The sequence below is a fragment of the Monodon monoceros genome, unplaced genomic scaffold (genome assembly GCF_005190385.1).
Source record: "Monodon monoceros isolate NGI ecotype Baffin Bay Population unplaced genomic scaffold, NGI_Narwhal_1 Super_Scaffold_7, whole genome shotgun sequence".
In the NCBI taxonomy this organism is placed as follows: Eukaryota; Metazoa; Chordata; class Mammalia; order Artiodactyla; family Monodontidae; genus Monodon; species Monodon monoceros.
In genome coordinates this window covers 81,052,799-81,065,675 of record NW_021703784.1, presented here as the reverse complement: position 1 = coordinate 81,065,675, position 12,877 = coordinate 81,052,799, and the positions used below count along the sequence as shown (strand labels likewise).

The 12,877-nt window shown below is 32.6% G+C and overlaps 1 protein-coding gene across 2 annotated transcripts in view; it reads right to left on the bottom strand.

Moving 5' to 3' along the window:
• ELP4 (elongator acetyltransferase complex subunit 4) overlaps positions 1–12,877 on the bottom strand; it is a 243,698-nt gene that overhangs the window by 125,345 nt on the left and 105,476 nt on the right. For both annotated transcript variants that reach the window (XM_029207344.1, XM_029207346.1), the window contains exons 8-9: positions 8,484–8,592; positions 5,360–5,466 (exon numbers count right to left, since the gene is read on the bottom strand). In XM_029207344.1, coding sequence (XP_029063177.1) covers positions 5,360–5,466; positions 8,484–8,592 — 216 coding nt within the window. The remainder of the gene's footprint in view (positions 1–5,359; positions 5,467–8,483; positions 8,593–12,877) is intronic.

Genomic DNA, 12,877 nt, shown 5'->3' with positions numbered 1-12,877 from the left:
AACCGGACCTAAGCTGGCCTCCAAACCTTGCCCTGCTGATGCCTCAAGCTCTTTGAAGTCTGACCATCATACCTGGCAAAACAACAGTGGGAACTAGGATGGTGTCAGATCTAATCAAATTGTTTGCTGCAGCATAGCTAACTATGGGTTCACTAATTGGCCCAATTTCGGATTATACCTTTTGCTACAGATTCAGGACAATAATTTAGTTAAATGATGTTTTTTTTTTCTTATCTCTTCTAATTAAGATTCCAAAGTGGGAAGAAATAGGATTAGACAGAGTCTCAAAACTGTGTTCCCTTTAAGGTGGTATGCAGTTTTGATAGGCTCACTATGACATGTGAAATATATAGAGCACAGTAGTAACCCAGCTTCTGGAGATTCTGTGAAACCTATATGACATTACTGTATGTCTACATCACTTGGGAATTAAAGTGTAAATATGGGGATGATAATATAATGAACATTAAAATGTGAACAGTATAAAATGATATTTCTACTGTTAAAGAATGTTAATTTGGGTTTACTTTTGACAAATGATTTTATCTATAAGAATAGATGTCTATGTTCCACTTTGGTTTTCTTTTTGCTAACTGCAGTATATGTGGGATTTGAAATACCAATCAATATTTGTGGAGGGCATCATTATCAGAAAAGGTATATTTGGACTACATGGTTCATGATACTACAACCTAATAATGCTCCTGAGCCAGACATTCATGTTTCCATTTTTTAAATTTTTGTGACACAACTGTGAATTGACATATAAGTTAACTCTCCCTTCCCTCTACCTCTAGATATGGTAAACATACAGTCACCTTTCTACTTCTCATTTAAGAACTAGAAAAGCTGTTAAAAAAGTGTAGGGGAGTAAGGAAACCTAGGACCAAAGATATCATGCAACACTCTAAATTGTCCAAGGTTGTCACAGTGACTGACACCCTTGTAGTTTGCAAAAGTTTATGCTTTTCTAATATGTAAAAATTTCAAATAATTCCACTGAATCATATCAAGTATACTGTAGTATTAATATAAAGCTAATCTATATGGATGGCATATACTATTCTGGTCTTAATACTTAAGAATGAATCTACTAAGTGCATAAAAAATAATAGTTTCTTAATAAATACAGGTTGATCAATTATTCTGTGAGAAAAAGTTCTTGGTGATTGGAGAGGTACTGAGGTCCTGTATTCTGAATTAGGGGCAAAGTATGACAAGACAACCGTGAATAAAGTTGATTTACTTTGATTTTCTGAACTTTTAGTATTCATTTAGCATACAAACCCCACACAGATATGATATTTATGATACTCATTATTTTTGAATCAATTAAAAGCCTACATAAGTATTGTTTATCTTTATACTGAAAATTTGCAGTGAACGGTGAATGTCTTTTGTATATTCCAGTATACCCCAGTAACCATACTTTCTGACTTGAACATAGAAACACTGAATCTTAGAGCTAGAAAACTGTCCCATCACTAAAGCAGAAACCTTGTTTGTAATAACCTTAATAGGGTCTGCACCTAATGTAGTAATACATTATTATTATTTATATTAGAAAATTAGATTACTAGAGTGTGTTAAGATATGACCAAACTGAACAATACAAAATCAAAACAGCACAATAATCTTAAATGCAAGTAAAAATGCTGCTCTTATCATGTCATCCAATTAAATACAGCTACATTTCAAATCTTACCAATCTCTTATGTACTATAATTACATCAAAATTACTAATATAAACAGAAAACTGGTTAATGATGATCCCAACATCAGAGAAGCAAAAATTATAGAAACTGAAAAAATACAAATCTAAGTAGTTATTTCATCTTGGAAGTGAAGCTATGTAACCAAGTTATACATTTTATAGAACTTAACTGAGAAGGTAGTGTTTATAGGTCACTTGACCAGTGGAACTTATATAATATTTATAGCTGTATTATTTGGGCTATTCTTTAAACTCCATAATTTATCTATATTACATATATTTCAGCAGAGATTTTATACCTACTAAGTCTGTGACTCTTCTTAGTTCTGGGATAGATACAAAGATGAAAAAGACATTGTTTCCATATATTGAGTCTATTATTATACCTTAGTAAAGCCTTTGGTTATAAAATATTTAATCTCAATATAGAAAATATAAATAAGCCAGAACAGTGCCAGGTACACAATAAAGGCTTCATAAATGCTAGCTATGATTGAATGGAGCTATGGTAAGGTCACGAAATAAGTAGTATATTACGGTTAATCAGATATGCTAGAGAATTACTATGTATAGTTTACAAGGATTATCAACATTCAAAGAATTGGAAAGTTATTTCTTTTAACCTGAAGCCATGTTGAATCAACTATAAACTTTCTCTTTTACTTACTCAGAATGCATGCCAGGATTTTAGTGTCATTACCGTAGATATGATCCTGCTATGGTTTTTGTAGAGGGGCTAATCCATACAGCTTTATAGATGATGAATACTAAGTATCACTAAAAATTAACTGTGATTAGACAAATGCTTCCACCTGAATCTGGACAATACTAATACATGCTCCAAAAAGGGAGAAATATTCTTTTGCCTTCTCCAAATCACTCAAAGAAACTAGAGATTACTGGTTAAAGTTGCTCTACCTGTTAGGGGCCCTGGGTGGCTATTAGTAAAAACATATTCAGTTTTCATATGAAAAAAGGCAATGATTTAATAAATCAAAGAAAAGGGATGCTAAAAATAGAGATGAGGGTTTTTACTTGTTTCTTTTGCCCCTTGTTTCCACCTGTGCCACATTTTGAGACCATGTTACTCACAGTAAATTCCCACATGTAACAAATCTACCTGCATGGAATCAGAAAAGTTATTTTTGCTTTACCTGCTAAACCACCTTTCCTTCTGAAAGAAAGCCACGGATTCAATATCTGGTATATTATAGCCTCAGACTTTACAGACTAGTATAGTGTACATCTCCTTATTTTTTAAATATCAAGGCAATTTAAAAAAATATTTATTTGTTGTGCATATCAAAACACTGCCACTTGATGAAGGAATCCTCTTGTTTCCACTGCCCATAATATATCACGAAAGACTTGCTATCTGTTTCCATATGCATCTTATAATGTACAATGCTACATTTAAAGCACTTAATCTTTCATGAAATACATGATTTTATCCTATAACTTCTGTTAGGTTTGATTCTTTAATTCACATTTTTTTCTAATCACCAAATTGAATGTTATGGCATAAGTAAATAAGTTATTTAGAATATGTTTCACTTATATTTCTATACTTAAAAGAAAACATATTCATTTAGGTTATAAGCCAAAAAGGTAAAAGATTTGATCAACTTTATTGAATATTAACTTAAAAAAAAGAACAACCACCTACTTGTGTTTTGTTTTTAAATACTGCTTCCAAATCATAGGGTGACCAATTATAACGGTTCTCTTAGTTTAGCATAGTGGGAACAAGAGAGAGGAAATGGAACAGAAACCTAGATCTTTTACCAGCTCCAGTGGTAAAGTGTAGCAAAATGTAGTCACTATTAGAACCTAAAGTTATTCGAAGGAGAGGTCCTACTTGACATGTAAGTCCTTTATTTCTACTCCTCACCCCCAAAATAAGACCCAGTTTGTGTGTGTGTGTGTGTGTTTGTGTGTGTGTGTGTGCGTGTGTGTGTGTGTCTGTGTGAGAGAGGGAGAGAGAAAATAAACATGATTCACGTTACTGTGCTAACCATCTTCTCTGGGTGCAATATTTTTTTCACTAAGGAATCTCCTTGCTTAGTGTGTATGGTGACAGACATGATACTTTAGACCTGGTTGTCAGAATACTCATCTTGGGAGAAAGGTGCCACATGGAGAAAAACATTTTATATCTTTCATTAAATATATAAATTCCACCTAAAAGAAAATGAGGAGGCATGCTTTCCTTGTGATGCTAACAACTATAACTTTATCCCTCTAAAAGTGTTAGCAATATTATGGTAAATTACCCAATATTCTGTCAGAAAAACTGAAACAATGTTGAACAATTACAGTGTTGGGTTCCATTTCAATGGTTCCTTTTGAGAACTAAGGCAAATTAGCTCAAGAATCACTATTTCTACACTCTCCTTCTTTTGGCTTTAAGTGGCTTTTGAAGGGAGCATCCCCAGATGAGAAACTTCTAACACTCCTGCAGAGATGACCTGCTTGAAGAACTGGCTGCCTGATTAACTATTAACTGCTCTCAATAGGATTAGATAATTAAGGACATTGATGACCATTAATTAGGAGGAGGGCACATTAATTTGTCACTGGATAGGGCCCTTACAATGATTTATAGGTTAGTGCCACTTGCAAATGGGAAGGGAAAGAGAAAAAGAGAGAGCACCATTAAGTTACCTTATCAAGTGGCCAGCTAAAGAGGGCAGAGGGTCAAAAAAGGGCCAGAGTGGTCACTTAAGGGTGAAGTCCCAAACACCAAAGCAGTGCCAAGCCACATTGACCATCATTTGACGATGAAGTTAAAAATATGCTAATTTATTGGTGGCAATTCTCTCTTTTTATGGTTTGAAGCAGTTAAGACAAGTGGCCTGCTTAAGAGCTTTTCATTTGAAAAGAGATTAAACAAAATGGTTTGTCAAGGCTGCTTGGCTGTTTTATGTCTTTGTTAAAAAAAATTGCACCAGTGACTATACTGATAACTATCACATCACCCAGAAGCCATCTCTCTCTCTCTTCTGAGCATTTATTTCATTAATAAATACACCAACTTTAATTGCTTAATAGTGCTATGTTCATTTGCTCTTTAGCAAGATTAAGCTGAAATAAATCTTTTGCACTACTACTTTCTGTCACTATTGCTGGCATAAAGGGTCACAAAAAAAGTTTAAGTTTCTGTAGAAAATTTACTTAAAGACGCTGGTGTAAATTATACTTTTGTTTTATTCAGCACGGAAAGAGGAAAGGTGATTTCACTAATAGTAAAGAAAACTGCTTTTAGAATGTAGATAAGGATCTTCTTTTCTTAGCCATACACAATTGTGGGTAGCATTCACACTCCACACACAAATAAGCACAGCTCATTAACATTTAATTAAACACGCTTTTGAAAGTCTTGGAAATATGCACGTCATACTTCTCATGTAAGTTTGGACCTTACTTTTAACAGACATTTAAAACAAAATCATTTTTGCTATACTCTAATGATATACCATTAAAATAAAAGACAAAAAAGGATAGTCTAAAAAAATTATTCTGTTACATCAAAAGAACTTAAAAATATTTAGCATGAAATATCTCCTATGAATTTCATCAAAGTAAAAGAAAAAGAGATATTATTTACCTCAAGACTGTGACTCAAACATAAAAATTCTCTCTTACCTCAATGGTGAATAGCTTCCTTTTTAATTTAAAAGCTAAGTCTTTGACATCTGATACATCATAAATCAAGTTATTAAGCTGAGGAATCTGCCGTATATGAATCAAACCTTGTGAAAAGAAAATTAAAGAAATTAAAAAACGCTGTCATTGGATGCATAAATTAAAGAGTCTTACAGCAGAATTCTGTAAATTTACACACAAGCATCCTCCCCCTTTTAAAACTGGAGCTTACTACCAGGAGCAATGAAGCAAATGGTGTGATTATACTCAAGTAATCAAGCAGAATAAGATAAACAGAAATCCTTGTGCGAGGAAAACTAATTGCACTTTGGTACAGAAGTACAGATGTAAAGAAGGATCTTAATACTTGTCAAAACTACAGCCGGTTTGTGTGTGATTTTCTCTTGTATTTACAGTAAGCAAATATGGCTATCACCTTGCATGCTGCCCACGGCACCACTGAGTGATCTTTATTTTATTAAATGCACCAGTAAGCAGCCAGCAAAACAAGGCTTATGGGTTACTGATAACCAGTGAAGCACTAATGAAAAGTATTTCATTTTATACCTTATTAATGACTTGAACAAACCACTGAAGAAAACTACATTTCAGAGCACACTCTAGGATCAAACGTTAACCCCCATGCCATCCCAAGACACTCATTTCTGTGGCATGTTAGACCTTTATGTAGCTGTTATAAGCTTTGTAACAGTGCTACGTAAACCGTGAGCTTTGGCCTCTTGTCAATAGAAACACTTGCTAATTTTTTCTGACAAGGGCACTGGATGGCTTTTGTGCAGCTTAATGCAGTTTCTGACTAAACTCGGGGTCATTTGCCACAGATGAAGACATGGAAGATTCTTCAGCGCGTCTCTCTGCCTGACTCAGCCCATATTTAAAAATTACCATCCCAAAGACACTGATCCCTCAACATGGAGGAATAAGGGAAATCCAGATTCGAACAAATTAGATAAATCTTATTTACATAATTGCTTCTCTAGTATATAGTTTTGTGCGTGTGTGTATTTGGATGCTTAGTAATGTATTACTGTTAGCTTAAAAGGGTCAACCTCCAAGTGCTTAACTTTAGAAATGGCCCCTTCAAAAATAATTCACTAAAATATCTGACTTAATTTTTTAAACTTAAGAAAATGCAAAAGGTGTTATTAAGAAGACAGCTTTTACATACAAATTAAAATTATCTCATACAGAGTTATTTAGTAAAATATATTAGAAATAATCACACCATACTTCCACTCGCACATTTCTCATTTTAACCTTGTAAGTGCTTGTTTAGCTAACTGTTAAATCAGGAGGCCTTACAGAGTGAATCAATCATTCATCAGGTCCTTCTTATTAACAGAAACTTTACTTATCATCAGAATCATCCATTAATCTGTGGCAAACAAAACTGATCAATCCAGAGATTTCAGCACAAAAAAATCATAGCTTTTCAACCCTTGAAATGTTTCAATCAAAATAATATTTTTTAAAATATAGAATATGATTTTACTAAATTTATAAACTCATAGTACTTACAAATGATACTCAGATATAACTTATAAAGATAATGTTTAACTTCAGTTGTTTTAACATAAAATGTAAATAATAAATTAAAGAAATAGTTTATCCAGTTATAAGATACATAAATCCTGGAGATGTAATGTGTAGCATGGTGACTACGGTTGACAATACTGTATTGTATATTTGAAAGTTACTAAGACAGTAAATCTTAAAAGTTCTCACCAACAGAAAAAAAAAAAGTGTAACTATGTGTGGTAATGGATGTTAACTAAAATTATTGTGGTAATAATTTCTCAATATATACCTATATCAAATCATTGTTGTAGACCTAAAACTAATACAATATTATATGTCTCAATATATACCTATATCAAATCATTATGTTGTAGACCTAAAACTAATACAATATTATATATAGTTTAATACAAATTTTAGAAAAAGAAAAAAAAGGGAAATAGTTTAACCTTAACAGTTCTCTTCCTACCAAAGCAATAGTACTATATTAAATGAATTATATAGAGGGTTAATTTGGGCATATACCACATCCACACTTATGCAATGATCATGAGGCAAATTATTTTATGTAGTTTGTGTTCACAGTTTATATTTTCTAGCCTTTTAAAAAATACTCGATTGTTAGATCATGCTATTTTATTATTTTTTTAAAAGGTTTTATGCCAACTCTTTAAAGCCCTGGTGGTCATAAGTATCTTATAATCCTTTTGTTGGTAGCCTCTAGAAATTGCCACAGTCCTACAATCACAATCTTACACAATCTTGTAGCAGGCTTCAAATAAGCTATTCAGTCTTTAGACTAAGGTTTTCCATGGAAGTATAGTAGTTCCACAATAATAATTACAATAATTAGTATTCATTCAGAATAATAAATAGGTAAAAATTTAGTATTCACCATACTCTATATTCAGCTTAGATCTAAGATAAGCATAACTACTAAACTTACCCTATTGAGACAGTTCTATGTAGGAACTTTTATTTTAAAAAATCCCCAAATTAACCAAATGACTAAAATACTATTAAAAGTCAAAAAATATAAGTAAGAAGCCTGATTACTTGACCTGTGTTTATACTAGGGTGGTAACATTTTAAAACTTGCTAATAGCTCTAACAACAAAATGATCAAAGAAAAGTCCTAATATAATAAAAGATGTTTACTTTCTGAAAATGTGATTGACTAGGACTTTTTAACTGTAATACAGTATGAATTTTATTTATCATACAGCTAAGCTTTGTAAAGTATAAACCACTATATATAGCTGTTATTATTAGAATTTATATAATACTTATTTCTAACATGGTTAATAAGTAAGACTGATTTCACAGCAACTTTAGGGACAAAATGTACATCTGACTGAGCCATGCCTTAGTACCTGGGTTTGACACCTTTCAAATAGCTACCATGCTTCTTAGTCATAATGTAGTTTGGTGACAAGCTGCCATGAAAGATTGGCCAGGAAGGAAAAAAGTTTAACAGATATATTAAAAAATAAAATTCATGCTACATGACAGTAGATATTATGACTGGACAAGATTCTTCCAGGCAATTGGAACACACCCTTTTCATTATAAAGATGCTGCTTACCATGATAATCCTTATATAATGGGTTGGTTTCTTTCTCTGAACCAATAAATGATTCCAGACCAACTACTGTATCTGACAAGTTCGTAACACGAGCAATAATTGCTTTATTCTGTAAAACAAGGAAACAAAACACTCATGTTATATTTAAAATATACCATCTAGACAATGTCATTATGCCATCTCAATGACAAATTGTAGAGAAGACAGACTATCAACATGGAGAAGTAACTTAAAAGTTAAAGCTACCACAGGTGGAAAACTGGATGAAAAATATGGCCCATGTAGGTATGCTATTCTAATTTGAAGAGCTGAGGGGGCATACCTTAGTATTCATAGAAAAATAGTTTTTCTCTTGTCTTAAGGGGCAAGGCTACCTTTATTTTCATATACTATTATTTTTTCAAATTACTTTACCCAGTGCCCATCGGAAAATCTGATAAACATCAGAATTTAGAAGAAGTATATAGTACAGTATAATGTATAAGGGAAGATCCCACTAACATCTGTCAACTGGGACCACGTCCCAGCCTTATAATAGCTGAGGTCCTCTGTATCATATTAGAAACATGGAAGGGTCCAGCTAAGAGTCTGCAGCATGGCCAGCTCTGCAGTCTTCTATTCTCTCTTTCCAGATGCTGCTATTTGACTCTAATAATGATAAAGGCAAAGAAGATTGTAGATGACCAGCACTAGACTAGTAGCCTACCCTTTCCTTCCCAACACAACCAGACCTGAATCAAAAATACTGCTGAACAATACATTATAAAAGATGTCACATTTTAAATAGCAATAGTTCTAAAATACCCAGAATTTCATGGCTATAAAAAATATAATAATTAAAAATATAATCACAATAATCTGCAGGTTTTCTTGAATTATTTTATTTAATAAAGTTCAGTATTCCTTATAACTCCTGATAGGGCGATAGGTTTGAAAACTATTTTATAGGCTATAACACCTTAGAAAAATATTTGATCTGAAGATCAGGATAAGTTGAAAAGATTGTTGTTTATAAAATTTTATAATTCTGAAACTCCCATTTTATACACTGATATACCATTTTAAAACTAATCCTTAAAAAAAAGTATGGGAAATGTAAAACAGTCAAGACAATTTACAGTTTCATGCTATGTCCCCTGTTAAGAAAAGTCCAAATACAATCAAATATGCTCACTTTCTGAAAATGTGATTGACTATTGAGCTTACTGGTATTCCTCTGTTTAAGTTCTCTTGTAAAGATCGCATAAGAATGAAAAATAAAAGAGGGTTGGTTAATGTTAACTGACTTGGTTTGAAATACACAGTAGCCTCTGTCACTAAACATTATGCTGAAGTGACTAGTTAACTCACATCTAGGGCAGTACTTTGCAACTCCTCTGTAAGTAGAAATGTGTGTTATGAAGAGAATATTACAGCCTTTGAAATAGTGCTCTTAAAAGGAAGCAGCAAAAGTAATTACCCTTTATTGTCTTTAATACTTTCAATCACGGGGGGGAGGTACCAAGAATAGAAAAACGAACATCATTTGGAAATGCCTATTTTTTCCAAGGCAATTTTTCATTCAATGGTGAGAAAATAATCCAGATTGATCCCTTACTTTCAGTTCTATGCCACAGGGGATGGTCTTACTCCAGGAATAACAGGGGTTTCAAAGGCCATAAACATGCTCCTCTCAATATTTCTTTAGCCAAAGACCATTATATCGAGCTCATCCAGGTTGGGTTTCAGCCAGTTATTCTTCACCCAAACAAAAATGTCTGCCAGACATTCCAACAGCTGGGAGACAGTTCACAATGAGTCAACTTGAAAATGATTCATTGTGCTGAGTACTGAACAATGTTGGGGTGGGGGTGGGGTATGGCTGAGTTGGCTGTAGAGGGTGAGAACAAGTGGGAGATGAAGAATAACCATGTGGTTCTCCCATTAAGAAGGATCTTAGATAACAACCAGCAGACTCTTATCATTTCATTTTTAGGATAAACTCAACTGGGAAGAGTACTCCTGCCATGGACCCTCAGATGAACAAGCACTTATAAAGGCTACTGACAATATTTCTTAATCAAAAAGGTCAGATTTCCTTTTATCTATAAATAGAAGACTGAGCCTTTGTATCTAAATATCTGAATCTAAAATTATAAAAGTCAATTTTTGTTACAACTCAAATATCAGGATTTCAGTGATATAAACTAGGGCTTATGAATGACAGAAATTGTAACATTTAAGTATGGAATTAGTCTTCCATTCTAGTAGTATATAAGCAAGGTCCTGTGTATTTAAATGGTCAACATGACATTTATTTCAAAGAAGGTTTCTTTCCTTAATTTAACCTTAAAATTGACTAATAAACCACTTAACATCCTGTAATATTTATCTACATTATAAGTCTTTTTAAGGTAATTTGCGGGAGATTAAAAATATCAATTATCCACCTTGCAGAGGAAAACTGATGAATTAATATAAAAGATACAGACAGCCTAGATTTTAAAATCTCAGAAACTCATACATATATTTCATTTGTCATATTGCTAAGCTCCATAGGTTTACATGTTATTAACTACAAACGAAATTCTATCTTAAAAGCTTCCATGAAGTATCAGAACAAGAATAAACTTTTAATCATTACCATAATATAAGTTACATTTAACGGTGAGCTTACTGCTTTCTGCACAGCAATTCTAGAAAACAGTTTATGTAATGTGGCAAACCAGATTAATTGTGAAAGTTGTATAGATATCTGAAAAATGTCTATAAAATAAAAAGCACAGGAAATTATATAAGAATAACATCTAAGTTTCTGAATGAGATGAATTTTATCCTAAACTCATTCAGTCTTCCAATTATTTGTAGGAGCATAAAAGATATTTGGGCATGTAAAGGTACTTACTTTTTTAAAAGTTCAAATAGTGTTACAGATTACTTCTTTACCTCCAAGATTCATAGGGAACGTGGTATATTGATGTAATCGTACCTTAAAACCACTCTTGTCAAAATGTCTTTCAAATCATAATATTAATACTAAATGGTCTTTTAGATAAAGGTAGGTAAATTTACTTAAAAGAATCCAAAGTTAACTGCTTTTAAAAATCCTTAAAAGCATAATAATCACAATTCACTTTAGGAATAATGCACTATGGACAATAAATTGTCTTATTATAACCTGCAATGTTCAGAAAGCTTTAGCATAATGATTTTAGCAGAGGCCTGGAAACTGGAACTTCTATATTCTCATCTTAAGAGAGTCTAAGTGTTTTTATGTTATTAGCCAAGATGCGAAACCTCTTTAGTCTACAGTATATGTATGTAGTTGGAAATGGAGAAGTAAAGGTATTTGTGCATCTATTACTTAGACATAAATTTTGAATAATTTTTGTGTTAAATTTGAAGTTGTTGCAATATAGTTGCCAATAAGGAATATTTGAGTAAGGACATTCAGGATTCACCAGTATGAGTAAATTAATGGTTACACCACATGCATGGCATAATGACATCACCCAAATATATACAATGATACTGCCACTCTTCCTTCCTGCCCATCTGGATGTGAAAATCTAGGATGACTCAAAAATCTTTCTTATACTAGGCAAATCGCCCTTCAGTCCTGGGTGAAAGTTGTCAGCTCTGGATGGTAGCCAAGACATGACTAGGAGGGAAGCCAGGAGAGAGCCAGGGTCCAGGAGTTTTAAGAGTTTGCTGGCAATCCCAAATAGCATTGTATTAAGTTACATAAAAGGTTCTTAAAACTTTCTGTGGTGGTGTAATTTCTTAATTAATTACTTAAATTTAAATTATGTCAAATGATGTTGCAAATAAAAAAGGCAAATCGGAATGTCCAGTTGACTACCTTCTTACTCCAATTTTAATTTCACAAAAAACTTCACAGAGTTTTTGTTTTGATTGTTCCTTGTTTGGTTTCATAGAATGTTTCATATTTACTTCTACAGAATGGTAACCTCTTTTTATTAGGATATGCCAAATCCATTAAATAGATTTTAAATAAAGGAAGGTTAATTTAATGCTATTTTCCAATTCAAAGCTCATAAAGCCAAAATTAAGAACTTTGTTAAGAGATAAAAATTCAACTACTGCCACAGGGAGCTCCCTTTGTTTTCTAATGAAAATAGTTGAGATACCTATTTAGAGTAACCAAGTAACAATGAGAATATATCAAAAAACTCTGAATATTTCCTTACTTACTTGGACTTAATTATCTCAACAATATAAACGATATAGTTTGTACCAATACAATATATAATTCCAGGAAAGATTTTAACAAGATAATTGAAAAGTAATTAACCAATCACTTAACTATCAACAAGCTTGAAAGGAATAAATCAACTGACATAAAGCATTTGTGAAACGCCTCAAATTAGAATAAGTTCTTGGGTTACTCAATA